This window comes from Scyliorhinus canicula, chromosome 17, assembly GCF_902713615.1.
Source record: "Scyliorhinus canicula chromosome 17, sScyCan1.1, whole genome shotgun sequence".
Taxonomy (NCBI): domain Eukaryota; kingdom Metazoa; phylum Chordata; class Chondrichthyes; order Carcharhiniformes; family Scyliorhinidae; genus Scyliorhinus; species Scyliorhinus canicula.
In genome coordinates, this window is record NC_052162.1 from 91,507,836 (window position 1) to 91,529,170 (window position 21,335).

At 45.4% G+C, this 21,335-nt stretch overlaps 1 protein-coding gene across 2 annotated transcripts in view; it reads left to right on the top strand.

Annotated features, from left to right (window-relative positions):
- Window positions 1-18,529, top strand: part of LOC119951664 (sodium- and chloride-dependent neutral and basic amino acid transporter B(0+)-like) — a 70,180-nt gene extending 51,651 nt beyond the window's left edge. For both annotated transcript variants that reach the window (XM_038774854.1, XM_038774855.1), the window contains 7 exons: window positions 1,522-1,750; window positions 2,291-2,416; window positions 8,018-8,136; window positions 12,594-12,693; window positions 13,815-13,924; window positions 15,019-15,189; window positions 17,846-18,529. In XM_038774854.1, the coding sequence (XP_038630782.1) occupies window positions 1,522-1,750; window positions 2,291-2,416; window positions 8,018-8,136; window positions 12,594-12,693; window positions 13,815-13,924; window positions 15,019-15,189; window positions 17,846-17,980 (990 nt within the window). In that variant the 3' untranslated portion in view covers window positions 17,981-18,529. The remainder of the gene's footprint in view (window positions 1-1,521; window positions 1,751-2,290; window positions 2,417-8,017; window positions 8,137-12,593; window positions 12,694-13,814; window positions 13,925-15,018; window positions 15,190-17,845) is intronic.
- The last annotated feature ends 2,806 nt before the right edge of the window (window positions 18,530-21,335 follow it).

Consider the following 21,335-nt stretch of genomic DNA (forward strand, 5'->3'; position numbering starts at 1 on the left):
CCCCCCCCCCCCGCCCCCCCCCCCCCCCCTCCCCCCCCCAGCCAACCCTGCCAGCAGCTGGTCCAGCAGCCACATTCGCACCTCTGGGAACAAGTCCTACCTCCTCTCCCTCCCTTATCATCCACAGTGCCTGTTTCCCGATTTTTGAAACCACAAGTGAAGCTCGCCGTCAGTGATTCCTCCTGGCAGAGGTGGAACATCACAGAGGCATGGAGAATATCGGGTTAGACCCATTAATGAAATGCCTAAAGCTTTTACTGCACATGCGGAGTACTGTATAGGATCTGACTCCGCTATTTACGAGTACCGCATGGTGTTCCATCAGACGCCTGGCTTCGATCACGATTTTTGCCTTGCGAGATTCTCAACTCCGGCGTCGCTGGATGGAGAATCCCATCCAGAAACATCATAGCGGTCAGACTGTCTGGGCAGTTCCTGCATGGGCGATACTCAGTCCTGAGAGAAAATGCAATGTCACACCCTATTTATCGAGACAGGGACATATGAAAGGTATGAAGCAATCCAGAAACCGGCTGTAATCCCCCATGAAGATATTGGAAGCTAATTATTATTTCAGTAGCAGTCGCATCCTCTAAGTTATATCCCAGACCTATTGTGAATGCTCTACTTGCCAGGAATACACAGGAGACTGGGATATAACCGTATATACTTTTACTATTTTTTAAATTGCCCTAATACTCCTCTTATTTCTGATATGTGTGAGAGTGAGTGGTGGGGTGAGTGAAACGGTGAGGGAAGGAGTGAGTGAGTGAATAAATGCATCCGTGCTTGTTTGTGTGAAGCAGACAAAGAGATGCTTTGAATATTGAATATTCAATATTGAAGCTGAATATTGGATAAGAACATTTGGATTTCTGAGTTCAATCTGAAGTTGCTGTGGGATTTGTGCACAAAAAACAATGAATCCTGTCGGTCTCACTATTGTTCCAGCAGCAGAACGTAGGCCTTTGACATTGTGTGATGGTGTAAAATGGTTAATATCAAATCGGCAGCCTGTTTAACATCCTTTCTTCTTTTGATTACAATTTAAATTGTTTGAAGCAGCCACAATCATTCCCTGTGTAAATCATTTACACCGTGCTTTGCAATGAACAAGAAAATTGATATTTAGATCTGAGTGTTGAATTTGTTGCCAATGGATACGGGTGTTTATTTTGTGGTGAAAATATTTGTTGTTTTAGTAAAGGAATGGGGATCACTGGGTGTCTGTGTACAGGCTGCAAGTAACAAGCCGAATCACTGACTGGAAAACATGGCAGATAATGGAAAGCCGAGGCTGCTGTAGGGAATTTGACAACAAGTCATAGACAGGGAGACAGAATGATGGCTGCACTATTCAATGGAGATACTGTTGACCAGAGGGAACATCATTCAGTCAGCTCACCACTGAATGGTTAGACTAACCAGCTCCATTTTCCTCATGGTTAATGTAGTTTTATTTGGTGAATGAGTTCAAGTGAAATCTCCCGGTGCTGATGAATTCTCCATTCTATTTACCAGGTCTGGAAAGATGCTGCAACACAAATTTTCTATTCTCTTGCTGTGGGTTGGGGTTGTTTAATCACACTGTCATCCTACAACAAATTCCACAACAACTGTTACCGAGACACTATCGTTGTCTGTGTTGTTAATTGTGCTACGAGTGTGTTTGCTGGATTTGCCATCTTCTCCACCCTTGGACACATGGCTCACATACAAGACAAGCCTGTTTCAGAGGTTGCACAGTCAGGTAAATGAAGAGTTATACTTACTGGGCTGGGTGTTGCTGGAACACTGAATCATGTGACCCATCTCATTCGTTAGACTTCTTTAAGCAGCCTTTTGCTCATAAATGTTTGTTCTGGGTTTACTTGAATTGATAGATGATAAAGAGGGCAACAGTGAATTTGGGATCTGAGTAAATGGTGGGAGCATCGGTGCAGGTGTTCCTCAGGGTAGTGTCCTGAGCCCATCTATCTTCAGCTGCTTCAATGGCCTTCCCTCCATCATTAGCTTAGAAGTGGTGATGCTGAATGAAGATCTCCGTTCCATCACTGCTGCTGGGTCAAAATGCTGGAACTACCTTCCTAACAGCACTGTGGGTACATCTGCACCTCATAGACTGCAATGATTTGAGAAGGCTTCTCACCATCATGTTCCCAAGGGCAATTAGGGATGGCCAACAAATGCTGACCTTCCCAGTGGCACCCACACCCCTTAAAATAATAAAAATAAAATGCAAGTTGTAACTGGCGTAAGTTTAACCTGATCAATTATATCCATTATTTAGGTTTTGGTTTGGCCTTCATCGCCTACCCAGAGGCCCTTGCACAGTTGCCATGGGCACCTTTATGGTCCAGTTTATTTTTCTTCATGCTGCTCACTCTGGGACTCGACACTCAGTTTGCAGGTTTAGGTAAGAATCATGCTACTTAATTTAGCCATTCTCTTTTTACTTTTATAAAAATAAATTGTCCAAATCATTAAACTTATATTGTAAGGTCAAGAATTACTGTTGGTGATGCCAATGCATGAACGGGTAATGTTTCCTTGTGATAATTCTCTGCTCACTGTCGAATGGAGCACCAACCTGTTTGAATTCAATGTATTAACAACTGCATTGGTAAACATCACTCCAACATCTGGAAGATCCTCAAATTGGATTCCTGTTTTGATTTTTATTGCAGTGGTTTTCAATCTCGTCGTTCAGGTTACATTTCCCTTCCTTGTTCATTTTCCACACAGTACAGCTGTTCTCAGTTTGTGCCTGGTTATGGCAGCTCCAGGTGTCTGAGGATGATCATTCTTCAGTTTGAGGTACATCCTGAGCGGTTTCCACACATCAGTGTAGCAGCAAAAGAATTCGATAAAATTCATTGAGGAACGGTGGCATTTCTGTGACTGGACAGGACCAGAGACCTAGATAAATGATCCACAGATGTGAGTCGGAATCACCACTGCAGCTGAGAAATTTAAATTGCCCATTAAATAAATATGGAATTGAAAGGTTACTATCGTCATTGGTGATAATGAAGCTCGTGGTTTGTCATAAAGCACCCCTCCTGTTCACTGATGTCCTTCAGGGAAGGAAACCTGCTATTGTGTTACACGTGACTCCAGACCCACACAATGGTGTGGCGGATGTGACAAGCTAGCCAAAGTCCATTGACTTCGGTGGCACCAGTAAATCCTACCGGCGAGCGGGACTGGAAGATCCCGTTGAATGTGTCTGACTCTTAACTGCCGAATATGATGGCTAAGCAAGACACTCATCCATAGCCAATCACTGTGACAAGAGCAAAAAAATGCATTTGGACCATCTGGCATCAAACTGAAAAATGCACACCCTGCAAAGTCCTCTCCACTAACACTCGGGAGAGCTGTACAACACTATTGCAGCAACAGCCTGACATAGCCAAACTCGCCAAGGCATACCTTACAATCAATGTTCCAGTCTCAATTGTTATGACAGGTCGGTAAGTGAGGTTTCCCCAAATGTTTTAACCCAGGCAGGAAGGACATTGCAATTTGTTCCCGTCTGGCTGGGAGACCCCCAAACATTTTATTCCCCTGAGGAGGAGGGATGAACTGGCTCCCTTTCTTTATTTAACCTCCTCTGCTGGTTACGAGATTAATCGGAAAAAAATCCCTCCCTTCATGGATATCTTTTTCCAGTCCCAATATTTATGTTTTAAAAGGAACCAATTTAACCAGGTGTTCTTGAGTTAAAGATAGAGTGAGTTTATTCCCTACTATTGCACAAAAATGCTAAAACACATGCAGATACATTCATACAAATTGGAGATGCGAGATTTCAGTATCCCTGACTTCAGCAGGTAAATGGTTGCTTTTGAGACTATTGAGAGTCTGGTGTTCTTGTCGGAGAAGATTCCCTGTTGTGGTTTCAGCTGTTCTCTTCGGCTTACTTCAACAATAAGAGAGAGGGAGATACCCGCAAATTGATTTTTCAGAAGCACTGACGCTGGCTGGCTTCTTCCTCACACATACTTTGAAAGCCCAGAATTGGTTAACACACACATGCACAATGTTTCTTTGCACACCCAAATGATTGCGGACGAAGTGAGGTCGTGCAACCTTATCACCTCCGGGTAGTTTGAAAAGTAGTCTACAATCAGGACATAGTCGCTACCCAATGCGTGGAACAGGTCGATGCCCACCTTGGTCCAAGGCGACGTGACCAACTCATGGGGCTGCTCAGTCACTCATGGTTGGGCCGGCTGAAAGCGCTGGCAGGTGGGGCAGTTGAGCACTGCGTTGGCAATGTTGTCATTGATACCGGGCCAGTACACAGCCTCACGGGCCCATCGGCGACACTTCTCTACGCCCAGATGGCCCTCGTGTAACTGTTCCAGGACAAGCTGGCGCGTGCTATGGGGGATGACAATGCGGTCCAGTTTCAGGAGAACCCCATCAATGACTGCCAGATTGTCTCTTATGTTATAGAACTGAGGGCATTGGCCCTTGGGCCACCCATCCATCATGTGGCGCATGACACGCTGTAGCAGGGGGTCACCCACCGTTTTGCGGCGAATTTGGACCAGGCGTTCATCTGATGCAGGTAGATGGGAGGCTGCAAAGTATTCCTGGCAAACGAACCCCTCTGGGTCATACGGAGTGTTGACTGACCTGGAGAGGGCGTTCGCAATGATGAAGTCCTTGCCTGGGGTGTACACCAGCCGAAAATCATATTGCCAGAGCTTGAGCAGAATGCGCTGGAGGCGAGGCGTCACGTCGTTCAAGTCCTTCTGTATTATATTGACGAGCGGGCGATGGTCGGATTCTACAGTGAATTGGGAAAGCCCATAGACATAGTCGTGAAACTTCACAACACCGGTCGAAAGGCCCAGGCACTCCTTTTCTATCTGCGCATAGCGCTGCTCCGTGGGGGTCATTGCCCGTGATGCATATGCAACGGGGGCCCATGAAGAGGCCTCATCACGTTGCAAAAGCACGGCTCCACTGCCAGACTGACTGGCATCCATAGAGATTTTTGTCTCCTTTGCCGGATCAAAGAAGGCCAGAACTGGGGCTGTGGTTAGTCTTAACTGGAGGACCACTTTCTTGTCTTCTGGCGTTCTCAGCTGTGATGGCAGCTACCTTGTCTGCATCCGGCCGCACACCCAAATGGGAGATGTGGTCCCCGAGGAATTTGATATCTGTCTGAGTGAAAGAGCACTTGGCTCTGTTGAGGCGGAGGCCATGTTCGTGTATGCGTCTGAAAACGCACTGGAGGCGATGAATGTGCTCCTACTGGGTGGTGGACCAGATGATTATGTCATCGACATAGATGTAAACACCTTCAATCCCTTCCATCATTTGTTCCATAATCCTATGGAAGATTTCTGATGCACAGATGATCCCAAACGGCATCCTCTTGTAGCAATATCTTCCAAAGGGTGTATTAAACGTGCAGAGTTTCCTGCTAGATTCATCCAGCTGGATTTGCCAGAATCCTTTTGAGGCATCGAGTTTGGTAAAGAGCTTGGCGTGAGCCATTTCACATGTGAGCTCTTCGCGCTTGGGAATTGGATAGTGCTCCCTCATGATATTGCGATTAAGATCCTTGCGATCGATGCAAATTCTCAATTCGCCGGAAGGCTTCTTTACACATACCATGGAACTGACCCAGTCGGTTGGTTCCGTGACCCTGGAGATCACTCCTTGGTCCTGGAGGTCTTGGAGCTGTTGCTTGAGGCAGTCCTTAAGGGGCGCTGGTACCCTGCGAGGTGCGTGTACCACAGGCGTGGCGTTCGGCTTTAATAGAATCTTGTAGGTATACATGAGCGTGCCCATGCCCTCAAAGACATTGTGATACTGTTGGATAATGGCGTTGAGTTGCGCCCTGAAGTCAGTGTCTGGAAAGGCAGATGCATCAACAGGAGGGAGAGAGTGAACCCTCTGCACTAGGTTCAACAGCTTGCATGCCTGCGCGCCAAGCAAGGAGGCTTTCAAGGAACCTACGATTTCAAACGGCAAGATGGCTTTGTGTGAACGAAGCGTCACTTCCAGTTGCCATGAGCCGCCCTCAGCAATGGCATTGCCATTATAATCAAGTAATTGGCATGCTGATTGCAGGATGGCTGGTTTGATACGAAGGCTTTGGAGGTCAGACCGCGCAATGAGATTGGCGGAGGCACCGGTGTCCAGGCGGAATCGCATTTGGGACCGGTTGACCGTAAAGGTGGCACACCACTCATCGTCCGGATCAATGCTGTGTATCGGAATGGGCTTGGTGCTGTGCTTAGGAGACATCCTGTTCTTCGTTATGATGCCAACTTGAAAAGGCACCTGAGGGTCGTCGCTGTCAAAATCAGGGGACAGGTCTGGATCAGGCTTGGTGACTGTGGGTTGAATGGCCCGGACATTCCTGCGAGGCTGGCTGGAGCGATGAAAGCTAGCAGGTTTAGTTGATCTCATAAAGCAGCATAGTGACCAAGTTTGCCACATTGCAAGCATCGTCGGGATTTGGCAGGCACTGCCGCTTTAAATGGTTGCGTCAGTGCGTTCATTGTGCCACCGCGCATGCGTGGTGTGATCAGGTATGGTGCGCGCCTGTGCATTACGTTCGTCGATGCCGCCGTCCCCTAGTCCGGTGCACCCAAGCGCGGGAGTACACGAAAAGCGCGTGAAATGGCCGCCCTCATCCAGGATGAGGCCGTGGAGTTTGATGACTTGGACCCGTTCTGCCTTGTGGGGAGCTTGCCGCGCCGTTTTAGCCACCTGGATGTGGGAATACTGACTAGTGGCATGTTCGTGGAGCACGCAGTTCTCAATGGCAATCGCTAGGGTGGGCTACTTGACCTTAAGGAGCTGCTGACGAAGCTGGTCGCGTTTCATGGAGTCGGAGGTGGACCCATAGTTACAGGACTGCGCAAGGATACGGAGGTGGGTGATGAAGGATTGGAAAGGTTCGTCCTTACCCTGTAAACGCTGCTGGAAGATATAGCGCTCAAAACTTTCATTCACCTCGACGTTGCAGTTACTGTCAAACTTGAGGAGTACCGTCTTGAATTTAGATTTATCTTCACCATCGACGAAGGTGAGAGAATTGAAGATGTGGATGGTGTGGTCCCCGGTTGTAGAGAGGAAGAGAGCAATCTTCCTGGCATCTGAGGCAGCTTCCAGGTCTGTGGTCTCAAGGTAGAGCTGGAAGTGCTGTTTGAAGATCTTCCAGTTGGCCCCTAGCTTCCTGGTGATGCGGAGCGGCGGCGGCGGACGGACGCTGTCCATTTCGCAGGATGGCTGGTGGAAGGCAGATCACTTGCAGGTAGGTCTAAGAAGTTCTAACATCCCTCAGCTACTGGTACCATGAAGTGTTGGGTGCTCTGGATCCGTGAAACACATACAGGCCAGCAGCACTTAAAATAGTACAACACTATTTTATTAAACTAAAAACTGTTGAACATACTCTTACTGTGGGTTAACATGATGTTAGATTAACTAAAGACCTGTGCCTATCCTAACCAGTCTGATCACTCAGCACATGGTGAGAATCTGTGCTGTAAACTCTAAGCTCTTGTACTTCTGAAAGGCTGCATCCCGAATGAGCGGGAAAACTGATGCCCTCTGTCTTTATAGTGAGTGTGCTCTAACTGGTGATTGTCGGCGGTATTATGCATGTTGATTGGTCCTATTGTATGTCCATCAGTGTGTGTGTCTGCACCATGACATACTGATGTATATTATGACAAATGGAAGACTAGGTAAAGGCGGCTTCATAGATCCATCCAGTCACCATCCATTTCTATTGCTCAAGTACTTCCACTTAGATCATCTGGAGGCAGGAGTCCATCAGCTTGCTGACCCGACCGTGACCTTTCAGATTTCCCTCCCAGTCCTGTCTTCATTCCCCTCTTCACAGGCCTCAAACAAAACCCACTGATAGATGAATCTGTCCTCATCTGTTCCTCACAGTTTGGTCCCTTGGTGAGTTTCTCTGGGACTGCATGAACTTGTTCATTAATTACTGAAATAATTTCACATTTTCCTTGATCAGAATTGGTTATAACAACCCTGCTGGACCAGTTCCCCAGGCTACTCCGATCAAAGCGCCTTTATTTGACAACTGGTGCTTGCTTGTTACTCTATTTCCTTGGTCTTGTTTGTATAACACAGGTAAGTTGTCCTCTCATAATTTGTTATGTTTCTGTATGCAGTCCTGGTTATGACTAAGAAGTGTAATGATGGCAACTAGTACATTTCTGTTCCCGTATCAGCTTGGCTCAGCTGAACAACACTCTCACCTCAGCTCAGAAGGCTGTACTTGGGGGCGGCACGGTGGCGGAGTGGTTAGCACTGCTGCATCAACATCACGAGGACCCAGATTCGATCCCAGCCCCGGGTCACTGTCCGTGTGTAGTTTGCACATACTCCCCATGACCGCGATGTACATGATAAGTGAATTGGCCACGATAAATTGCCCCTTAATTGTAAAAAAGTTTGAAAATATATATTTTTTTAAAGATTGCTTTGCTTGGATTTAAACACACAGCCTTGGTGAACAGTTCACTCTTATTGATAAAGTGTTACATCGCCAGAACGGAAGGCTGTACAGCCATTTGGGGGCTCCAATGTGTAGGAATATTAAAAACGTTATAAAATTTAAAGGATTGAATTTTTTTCCCAAAACCAGCATGCTCAGACTGAACGGCAAGGAGGAATGAGAAAAGTTGTAAAGAAAAAGTCATAAAGAAGAAAAATAACTGAGGAGATGAACAGAAATTGTGAATAATGACTGTTTCCAAACATGAAAAACAAACCTCTCCTCATAACTTATATGAAAGTGGGCAGCACGGTGGCACAGTGGTTAGCATTGCTGCCTATGGCGCTGAGGACCCGGGTTCGAATCCCGGCCCTGGGTCACTGTCCGTGAGGAGTTTGCACATTCTCCCCGTGTCTGCGTGGGTTTCACCCCCACAACCCAAAAGATGTGCAGGATAGGTGGATTGGCCACGCTAAATTGCCCCTTAATTGGAAAAAGTAATTGGGTACTCTAAATTTAAAAATAAATAAATAACTTATATGAAAGTCAAAGACAGTCTGGAGAAGATTGAAGCATTTTGATTCCCAATGTTGGATGGTGTTTGTCCAGGGAGAACTAGGAACCAGAGACAGTTATTGTAATGGAGACAATGAACTCGGGAGTTGGCAATTATAATTCATGAATGATGTGAGAACAGCCGAGAAAGAAACCGAACAAGACTGAGGAATCGTATTAGAATCAACACTGAACATGTCCAACCAATGTGGATATTTGTTCCTATTTGATCATGTAGTGAAGGCATCACTGGTAAGGCCAGTATTTATTGCCCTTTCTTAATTGCACTTGAGAAGGTGGTGGAGAGCCGCCTTCATTAACTGCTGCAGTCCATGTGGCGTAGGTACACAGACAGTACCGATAGGGAGGATGTTCCAAGTGTCATGTGAGAGTACCTTTAAGAAAGGAGTGGTTATAAATGGGTGTGTATCTAAATATCTGTAGTGACAGTACCTTTAAGAAATGGGTGTTTACTACTGCAGTGATGTCAGAGTGTGTGTGGAGCTGGGCTGTCTGTCAGCTTTTTTACTTTTGTTTTTGGCTGTTTGCTGCAGGGTATGTTTTAGTTTTGTTTTCAGTGTTGGAGCTGAAGCCAGACAGAGCAGGTGTACTGTTGATCTCTCTGCCATGAAAAGACTATCTCTTGATCATTTGGTGAATTCAAAATTGTCAATGTTCTCAGTAGTGAATGTAAACCTAATGTGCTTCTGGTAAAAGGTGGTTTAAATCTTCTGGATGTTAAAAGGAAAGCTTAAAGGATTATTTGGTGTTGTATTCTTTGGGGGTTGTATTTGAATTAATGGTTGCTAAGATGCTCAATGTATGTTTTAAAAAAGGTTATCTTGAGTTCATAGAATAAACATTGTTTTGCTTTCAGAAATACTTTTCCATTTCTGCTGTACCTCACCTGTAGAGTGAGCCGTGTGCTCCCCATACCACAATCTATTAAAAGTTGTGGGTCAGGTGAACTCCATGATACACTTTGGGGTTCTCTAAACCCTGGCCCATAACACAAGCTTTCGGCTCAGTAATACTGAAGGAATAGCGACATAGTTCATGTCAGGGCCACATATGACCCTGACAGGAACGCTTGCGTGCTTGCTGTTCTTGTTCTTCTCAGGAATAAGGATATTGAAAATACTGCTGGGGAGTTACTGTGGAGGGAATAAATGTTTAAGATGGTTGATGGATTCCTGTGAGCACCTGTAAAAAATTCACAAAGCCTGTTGACCTACATCACCAAAACAGTCAAATACAAATCAGAGAGGTTATCATCACACATTCAGTGCTCTGATCAGACTCCATCTTGACCACTGGATCCAGTTTTTCCAAACCAGAGAGACAGACATTCAAACACTGGAGTCTGCGATGAGAAGAGCCACAAGACAGATCCACAGAGTCAGGGCTTTGATAAGAGGAAAGACTGGAGAAATTGGGCATCTCAATCCAGAGATCAGGCAACCAAGAGGTGGTCTTATAAAGAAATATAATTCTTGTAAATATGTTAAAAATAGTTAAACTATGGAACTAGAAAGCATGGCTTCAAACTAAGAAAAGCAATTTTATAACTGACATCAGGAAATTTTTCAACACACAACATGTGAAGACATGTGGAACTAATTCCTTAATCAAGCATTAGAGGCAAAAGCTTTGGAATTATTGAAGAAACAATCAGATTCTATAGGCAGGGTGTTCACAAAACCCTTATTGGTTGAATGAATATGGATTAAATGGCCTTCCTCATCAATAAGGACTCTAAACTGGTGCTGCATTTACCCATCATAATGGAGCAATATATTTTGACTGAGCCAGAAAAGTCAGATGCAGTTTAATAAAGAGAAATGGAATGTGAGATTCAGCAAAGGGAAAGTTGATGAAGAGTCTGTGCTAAATTGATTTTTTTCATGTTCATTTGTGGGACTGTGGCTGTTTCTGGTTAGGCCAGCATTTACTGTCGATTCCTAATTGCCCTTGAGAACCTTCTTGAACTGCTGCAGTCCATGGTGTGTAGGTACACCCACATTGCTGATCGGGAGGGAAATCTAGGATTTTGACCCATTGACAATGAAGCATGGCAGTACATTTCCAAGTTAGGATGATGAATGACTTGGAGGGGAACTTTCACTTGGTGGTGCACCCTTGTGCCTGCTGCCTTTGCCCTTCGAGATGGTTGAGGTTGTGTGCTTGGAGGTCTATGGTGTTTTGGTTAGTTCCTTGTCGATGACACACTCCACTGCCTCTGTGTGTCGATGGTGGAAGGAGTGATGTTTGTGGACGGGGTGCCAATCAACCGGGAAACCTTGTTCTGTCAAGCTTTCTGAGTGTTGGCTGAGCTATACTTGTCCAGTCAAGCAGAGTATTCCATTCCACTCCTGACTTGGGCCTTGAAGAAGAAGGATGGGTTTTGAGGGGTCAGGAGTTGAGTTCCTCATCGCAGGATTCATATCTTCTGACCTGCTCTTGTTGCCACAATATTTGTATGGCTAGTCCAGTCAAGGGACGTTGATAGATGTAGTTGAGATATTGAGAAAGGAGAGATAGATGTTGGGTGCTTTGAAGTGCCTTGCAGCATTTAATTACATTAAAGGTGATATATCAATATGAGCCGTTCTTCTTTTAATTATTGTGTGAGTAATGTGTAATTCCACAATGTTCCCAGGTAGTTAAGACAGGAAACAGAATATTGAACTGCATTGCAAGGAGCATACAATGTAAATCCAGAGAGATATTTGACCCGAGTGAGATCACGGGCTGGATTTTCCACTCCCCCAGTCACGTCTTTCCCAGTGGCGTGCTGTTCGCGAGCTGTGGGATTCTATATTCCCTCCACTTGTCAATGGGATTTCTCATTGAAGCCACCCCATGCCACCAGGAAACCAATGTGGGTGGGGGGGGGGGGGGGGGCTGTCGTGGGAAATGTGAATTGCAAAGGCCGGAAAATCCCAACCTACATCTGGAGTACTGCGTGTAATTCTGGCCTTTTCTGAAAGGATATTCAAAAATTGACAAGATGGGCAGAATTGATTCCATAACTTAAAGAACTGGGGGCAGCAGGGTAGCATGGTGGTTAGCATAAATGCTTCACAGCTCCAGGGTCCCAGGTTCGATTCCCGGCTGGGTCACTGTCTGTGTGGAGTCTGCACGTCCTCCCCGTGTGTGCGTGGGTTTCCTCCGGGTGCTCCGGTTTCCTCCCACAGTCCAAAGATGTGCGGGTTAGGTGGATTGGCCATGCTAAATTGCCCGTAGTGTCCTAATAAAAGTAAGGTTAAGGAGAGGGTTGTTGGGTTACGGGTATAGGGTGGATACGTGGGTTTGAGTAGGGTGATCATGGCTCGGCACAACATTGAGGGCCGAAGGGCCTGTTCTGTACTGTACTGTTCTATGTTCTAAATAAGGGGGGAAAAAAATGAGTAGACACGGTAGAATGGAATGTTTTGTAGTTGAGACAAATTAATTTTTCATGTTCCATCAATCTCTCATTTTTAATGTTATGATTTTCCCCAGTAACATTTTCTAATTTTGCATTTAACTTAAGGCTGGGATTTACTGGTTAAGTTTAATCGATTATTTCTGTACTGGATGGGTCCTCATTACAATCGCTCTGCTGGAACTCATCAGTCTGAGTTGGATCTATGGTAAGTAGAAAAGAAAAAGCACTGAAGCAAAGAAAAACATTAAACATTGATTGTGTGAATGTTCACGTCTCTTCAGAAAATGTATGGAATTTCCATCGGGTGATATTTATAGTCCAGGATGGGAATTAAACTTTTTTCCTTAGTTGAAAAGAAAAATAAAGACTCATATGCATGTAGCACTTTACGTGGCTACTGGACATCTCAAAGTGTTTTAGAGTCAATGAAGCACTGTTGAAATATAATAACCATGGCAGTCAATTTGAACTCAGCAAACTCCTACAAATAGTAATGTGGTAATGATGAATTAATGTGTTGTCTGATGTTGATTGAGGGCTAACTATTGGTCAGGTGACCAGGAATACTTGCCCTGTTGTTCTTCAAAATCTGCCATGCCAGTCAAACTAGCAGATGGGGGTCAAGGTTCAATGTGTCATGTGTCATTCAAAATACCACAGCTGGAATTCTCTGGCCGTTTTCGCTGGCCGGATCTTGTGGTCCTGCCGATGGCAAACGTCAGTCATGGGTAGCCCGGTGCTGGTGGGCAGGGGCGGTGCTGGGGTGCTGAGGACAGGAAGCCCCATTGACAGCCTGCCGCACTGGAGTGACAACTTTGATTTTTGTGCTCAAAACCTGAACCTTTTGACTCAGGGTAAGAATTCTAACAGACTGAGTCATGCCTGGGAGAAGAAACAACAGTTCTAGTAAAAATTCTCAAAACTCCGTCCCATTTGGTTCCACGTGTCAACATCGGAAATGCCCATTCCCATGGTGCTTTTGTCCATGCTGGGATACAGCTGCTTGCTGTTGGTGTCAATATGGCTGCAGTGTTTATTTCCCACTGTTAATTGCCGTGATGATGTTGCTGAAATGTCTTCACTCTTGAGTTTTTTGCCACTTGACTCAGTTGCCAGTTCTTCCCAACTATCAAGGCAGTTGGGACAACAGGACAGGTTCACGCCATCAATATGTTGGCAATTACCTTTGTGTCTGTTCAGATTGTTGACAGAAGACCATTTATTCATCTTGTTTGAAATGCCAGTAGATCTCAATCTGTTCATCAGTGACACCCTGTCCAAGTAAAACCAAGTGATTGTGTCTCTCTGCTTTCCTGTTGTTCACAGGGGTAAATAGATTCATCAAAGACATTGAGATGATGATTGGGAAACGGAATTGGCTCTTCTGGCTCTGGTGGAGAGGATGTTGGATTTTTATCTCTCCGTGTTTGCTCGCAGTAAGGAGATTTGGTCTTTATTCATTCAGAAGCATTTATTGCCTATCCCTATTTGCCTTTCAGAAGGTGATGGCGCGCTGTCTTCTTGAGCCACAGCAGGCCACGCCATGTAGATTAGCCCAAAGTGCTGTTAGGGAGGGAGTTTCAGGATTTTGACCCATTGGAAGGAACGGCAATATATTTCCAAGTCAGGATGGTGGGTGGCTTGGAGGGGAACTTCTAGGCGGCTGGATAGAAGCAGTCATTGTCATAATATACATCTATCTATATAATGGAGTGCAGTCAGGCAGTGATTGACACACAGGATGACCAGTAAGTACACAGAACAGTGCAGCCAATCACCAGACAGGACACTACCACTATAAAGCCAGAGGCCACCAGGTTTCCCGTTCTCTCTGGACCCAGCCACTGAGACAGTCAGAGTTCGTGAGCTAGTCAGTGCAAACACCATGTGGTAGCTAGTAAGTCTGGTTAGGCTAGTACCAGGTCTTCAGTCAAGTTAGCACAGTGACAACCCACAGTTGAACATGTATAATAGTTAAGACGTTAAAATAACATTGTGTTGCATCTTATCAAGTGTTGGAGGTCTGTCTCTCGCTACACTGCATCACGTGCAGTCCACATTGATACAGCCTGCCCATCAGTCATGATTTTGAAAGGCACTGTCTAACGAGGCTCTGTGCGTTCCTTCAGTGCATCCTGTAGCTGGTACACACTTGCGACTGTGCATCGGTGGAGGAGTGAGTGAATGTTTATGGAAGGGGGGCCAGTCAAGTGGGTCGCTTTGTCCTGGATGGTGTCAAGCTTTTTGAGTGTTGTTGGAGCTGCATTCATCCAGGCAAGGGGAGAGTATTCCATTACACTCCTGACTTGTGCCCTGTAGGTGCTGGACAGGCTTTGGGGAGTTCAGAGGTGAGTTGCTTGCTGCATAACCCCTAGCATTTCACTCACTCTTGAACCCATAATAGTTAGATGGTGCATTCACATATATCCACATCTCCAGTAAATGTTACATATTTGAGGGATTTCAGCTGAAAATCATTGCAATCTCTCATTTTGTATTTAATTTTCTTTTGCACAATTATTTCAATCAGGCAATTTTAACCTGGTCGCTAACAACATTCACTCCACCAACATATGGACCTATTGAGTACCCAGTCTGGGCAATAGCACTTGGATGGTGTATGATTATCTTCTGTATTATGTGGATCCCCATTGTCGCCATTGTGAGAGTTGTTCAAGCTGAGGGCTCCACCTTGTGTCAGGTAAGGAAATCTTTTAAATATTAGGGAACAGGATTAGTGCAAAGTTCTCCCAATGACTCATTGTACAATTACAATGACGTGCATTTATTTGACACCTTTTAACGTACTAAGCATCACAAAGTTTTATGAATCATTATTTGACACTGAGATATGTAAGGGGATATCAGGCAAAAGACCATAATTACCGTGAAACAGGGCATCACGGTGGCACAGTGGTTAGCATTGATGCCTCACGGTGCTGAGGTCCCAGGTTCGATCCCGGCTCTGGGTCACTGTCCGTGTGGAGTTTGCACATTCTCCACACGTCTGCATGGGTTTCGCCCCCACAATCCAAAGATGTGCAGGGTAGGTGGATTGGCCACAGTAAATTTCCCCTTAATTGGAAAAAATGAATTTGGTATACTAAATTTATTTTAAAATTCTAATGAATAATTACTGTGAAACAGGTAGGCTTTAAGAAGTATCTTTTCGGAGGAAAGAGAGGTAGATAGATGGAGAGGTCAATGGGGAAATTCCAGATATCAGGGACTTGTCAGCTGAAGGGACAGCTGCCAATGGTGGAGCAATTAAAATAGGGGAAGCTCATGAGGCCAGGTTGAGCGAAGTGTAGATATTTGAGGTGTTGGGGCGGGAGGAAATTACTAAGATATGGGAGGGCGAGGCACAATGAAGTGGAAGGAAAACGAGGTTGCGGATTTTAAAATTGAGCTGCTGCTTAACTCGAAGCCAATGTCAGTCATCAAACATAGGGTTGATCAGTGAATGTCAATCCAGGAACAGGGATGATCAGTGACTATCAGTCCAAGAACAGTGATGATCGGTGAATGTCAGTTAACAAACACAGCAGTAGTGATAGGTGAAAGTTAGTCATCAAGCACAGCGGTGATACGTTAACTGGACTTGCCACAAGTGAAGACGTGATCATTTTGTCTATATAAATGTTTCTGGAACATACCTCTCCATTCACCTGAGGAAGGAGCAGTGCTCCAAAAGCTCGTGTTTGAAACAAACCTGTTGGACTTTAACCTGGTGTTGTAAGACTTCTTATTGTCTTCATCCATGCAGGCTGCAGAACTTCAAACCAGTTGGACACTTGCAAGGTCTGGGATTCATCAACACCGCCTTGTCGATTCCCACAACTGCTTCACTCTTAGTCATCACCTCCTGTCCCTGACCATAGCCCAAATTCAAAGTACCTGACCTAAGGAGTGCGACAAATTATCCAGATAACTTTCCCGTGATGCATCACAATGTCTGAAGCTCATCAACTCTGAAGCACAATTCCTCAAGCCACAGGCACACCTACTGCAGATGTGGAGTCCACCTTCGCCCACATACTACAGCTGCTACACATCGCCAGCCATGCCATCTTAACTGTTTTATTTAACAAATTAGCTTTACACAAATCATCACTGAATGATTATCTGTGGTTGAAACACACAGTCGAAGGGTGATAAAAGACGCCCCTCTCTCTATATAAAACATATTGATTATGGGAAGGAAGAGAGAAAACATATTCATTCCAGGGCACTGAGTAAAGTTTCAAACTTGCACTCTGTCTCAAGCTGCAGTCAATCATGGACATTTGACTTCCAGGTGGGGTATGAACTACACCTTCCTATCCCTTGCTACCTGCCTGTCCCTCGCTACCTGCCTGGCCCTCGCTACCTCCCTGCCCCTCGCTACCTGCCTGTCCCTCGCTATCTGCCCACCCCCCATAATTCTCAACTCCCTAGTTTTTCAAAAATATCTGTAACAGTGATTACTGAGGTGTAATAAACATTTTCCAGTGTATCGCACTGCCTGTATAATAATAATAATCTATATTGTCACAAGTAGTTTTCCATTAACACTGCACTGATGTTACTGTGAAAAGCCACGAGCCACCACATTCCGGTGCGTGTTTGGGTACATGGATGGAGAATTCAGAATGTCCAATTCACCTAACAGCACATCTTTGGTGACTTGTGGGGGGAAACTGGAGCACCCAGAGGAAACACACGCAGACACGTAGAACGCGCAGACTCCACACAGACAGTGGCCCAAGTCGAGAATCGAACCTGGGAGCCTGGTGCTGTGAATCAACAATGTTAACCACTGTGCTACCTTGCCACTCAAATATTACCAGAGAGATTGGCGTTTCGGTGTGGACACGGGAGTATAATATCATGGAACTTACAGTGCAGAAGGAGGCCATTAGGCCCATCGAGTCTGCACCTGTTCTTGTAAAGAGCACCCATTTAAGCCCATGCCTCCACTCTATCCTCATAAACCAGTAACCTCACCTAACCTAAGGGCAATTGATCATGGTCAATCCACCTAACCTGCACACCTTTGGACTGTGGGAGGAAACCGGAGCACCTGAAGGAGACACGGGAGAAAGTGCAGATTCCACATAGGCAGTGACCCAAACCGGGAATCGAACCTGGAACCCTGGCGCTGTGAGGCAACTGTGCTAAGCACTGTGATACCGTGCCACCCAAATCTCTGTGATAAACACACAGACTCAGTGTTTCTCGGTATAATATGAATTACCATGTGTTGGATCAGACTGCAAGAGAATCTGGTTAGATTCAGGGTTTATTTTCTGTTGTATGTTAATGGGAGGGTAAAAATCCTACGTGAATTATTAAGCATTTAACTTTCTGTTCGACAGAAAATTTCTGCCGCTTGCACATCAGCTCCTGATTGGGGTCCATTCTTGGAACAACACAGAGGGGAAAGATACAGAAACAGCCCTGATTCTGAAGGAGTTCTTAATTGTGAAAAACTTCTGGCCTCACCACTCTAACTGAAGTGTGAAGTCAATGGAACAGTCAGTATCTCCAGCAGGACCCAGGTACAACTTTGTCTGAAGTTTCCCTGCCCACTGCAAGCAAGGGCATCAATTTGGCACAGGATGCTGCAGGGTAGATTTATTGAGCTTCAACGTTCCTGCATCATGAAACTTCAGTCATTCTGCTGCCTGAGTCCTGGTGTTAACACAGAGGATTCCAGTCAGTGAATATTGTGGACAAGATCTCCTGCTCTCACAACAATTCTCATCTAGAGTAGTGGCTAGGTTCCCCTTACATTAGTAACAAGATGTGAGTAAGATTGACACAGAAAGACCACACTGAATTTTGTCACCAAATGCTGACACCCTGGCCAGAATTATCCGGTCGTTGCGATTCAATTTTCCTACCAGCAGCACACCCCCACCAGCAGGTTTTGTGGTGGTGTACGGTGGTGTACGGTGGTTACAATGGGAACTCCCATTGATAAGCGGCAGGAAGATAGAATCCCCCCCGCAGTGAATGGCATGTTACGACACCTTGAGTAGTGCGTGGTCAATTCCAGCCCCACAGGTCACGAAGTTCCAACACAAGTGAATTGTGTGATGGGCCAGTGTTTAGAGAACCCCAAAGTGGATCATGGAGTTCACCTGACGCACAACTTTTAATAGATTGTGGTATGGGGAGCACACGGCCCACTCTACAGATCTGGTACAGCAGCAATGGAAAAGTATTTTTCAAGCAAAACAATGTTTATTCTGTGAACTCAAGTTCACCTTTTTAAAAACATGCAGTGAACATCTTAGCAACCATTGATTAAAATACAACCCCCAAAGAATACACTAAGTAATCCTTTAAGCTTTCCTTTTAATGTCCAAAAGACTTACAACACCTTTTACTAGAAGCAGGTCAGGTTAAAGTCACTAGTGTTATTAATTTTAAACCACCAGGATCGATTTACAGTCTTTAGATTACAGAGATAGACTTTAATACACCTTCTGGCTATGACAGCAGCTATCCAGCTCTGAAAACGAAACTAAAACACACCCTGCAGCAAACAGCCTAAAACAAAAGTAAAAAGCTGACAGACAACCCAGCTCCACCCACTCTCTGACATCGCTGCAGTACTAAACACCCATTTCTTAAAGGTACTCTCACTACAGACACTAATATTCACACCCATTTATAAACACCATTTCTTAAAGGTACTCTCACATGACAATTAACCAATAATTTGTATCTTTGGCCCCATGACGGCTCAATACATTATCGTTACCAGGTTTGTAAATTGAACACAGTTGCAATATGCAATAGTTATAAAAGAATAGCATCCAGCTAATATACTACTCCCCCCCCCCTCTTTTTACCACCTCACCCTCTACCCGAAGAGACACAAGACAGACAGACACAGAGGGAGGTAAAAAGAGTAAAACTAAGAGGGATTAAGATGAAATGAGAGCGATGAATGTCCCTGTTTTCGATGATGAGGCTGTTCCTGCAGGCTGTCCTCCAAGGACGCGGAGCAATTGAAGCCACCGGTTGAAAAGAAACTTCTGGCAAGAACATTCAGTCAGAACTCCCAGGCTGTTAGATTGCCTCTGGGGTGTCACTTTAACTGTTATTCAACTGGGCCTTCATTCAATGGATCCACCTCAAGCCTGTTTGATTCTTATTTGTTTCCAACTCCACCAGAATTCGAACAGCTTTTCTGAGATAAGAACAGATTTCCAACATGAATTTTTTTGGAAGGGCTTTTAAACAATTAGCACTGTTTTCAGTCAGTGGCTGGATTGTATCTCTTTGGAGTTCAATCTGGCTGCCATGAGTGAAAAATCTTTACTTCAATCTGACTGTGGAGAGAGAATGGCCTTTACTTTGGATCTTCAGAAAGAACCCATTAGATGAGAGAGAAATCAGAGCTGTTATCCTCCAGCTTCTGACCAAAACGAAAGTAAAATCAAACACAGCCAATCAGAGGAAGGAACATCACAGAAAAAACTCTGACCATTCAGGGGCCATTATTCAGGCCTGGCAATTTGAAACTCTTCATTGACCAACAGCCAAGTCCATTCCGATGTTTCAGCACTGATCTCCTTTGAATCTGCTGATCCGAACTATACACAGCTCTTTGCAACCTGGCTTACCTGAGGTCATAAATCTAAGCTCAGTTTACCAGCCACTTAAATTAAAGGTGAAGTTCATCTGAAAGGCACAGGTCCCAAGAATTGTCCATGTACAAAAATTGAAATCGCCAAATAACAGAAAATAAGGGGAAAAAACAAGGGGCAGATAGGGGTTAACAGGAGAATCCTCACAAACTCGTGGCTGCGAAACAGTTTAGAGAATCCCGCCCACTGATTCCAGACACTGACTGTCCATGTGTAATGCTGATAGTTGGCGTGTCTGCTGAGACAGTTGTTGTCTTATTGGCTGGTCATAACTTTCGCCATAAGCGGAGTTTTAAAATCAAACAACTTATTAAATCTCATCTGATCAATTGTGTTCTACCCTTCAGATAACATTTGTAGGATTGGAACATTAGCTTTGCTTACTCACACAGTATCTCTTTTTATAATTTGTATTAAGTAATACAACACTGCCCATGACAGATTTGAAGAGCCAACATGGTCCCTGGCTCAATGTCAACACAGCCACTGGGACAATGTCAACACAACCACTGGGGCAATGTCAACACAGCCACTGGGGCAATGCCAACACAGCCACTGGGGCAATGCCAACACAGCAACTGGGGCAATGTCAACACAGCCACTGGGGCAATGTCAACACAGCCACCGGGGGAATGCCAACACAGCCACTGGGACAATGTCAACACAACCACTGGGGCAATGTCAACACAGCCACTGGGGCAATGCCAACACAGCCACTGGGGCAATGTCAACACAGCCTCTGGGGCAATGCCAACACAGCAACTGGGGCAATGCCAACACAGCCACTGGGGCAATGCCAACACAGCCACTGGGACATTGCCAACATAGCCACTGGGGCAATGCCAACACAGCCACTGGGACATTGCCAACACTGCCACAGGGGAAATGTCAACACAGCCCATGGGGCATTGCTAACACATGCACTGAGGCAATGCCAAAAAGGCCTGGAGCAATGTCAACACAGTTACTCAGGCAATGCCAACACAGCCACTGGGGCAATGCCAACACAGCCACCGGGGCAATGTCAACACAGCCACTGGGGCAATGTCAACACAGCCACTGGGGCAATGCCAACACAGCAACTGGGACAATGCCACCATAGCCACTGGGGCAATGCCAACACAGCAACTGGGGCAATGCCAACACAGCCACTGGGGCAATGTCAACACAGCCACCGGGGCAATGCCAACACAGCCACTGGGGC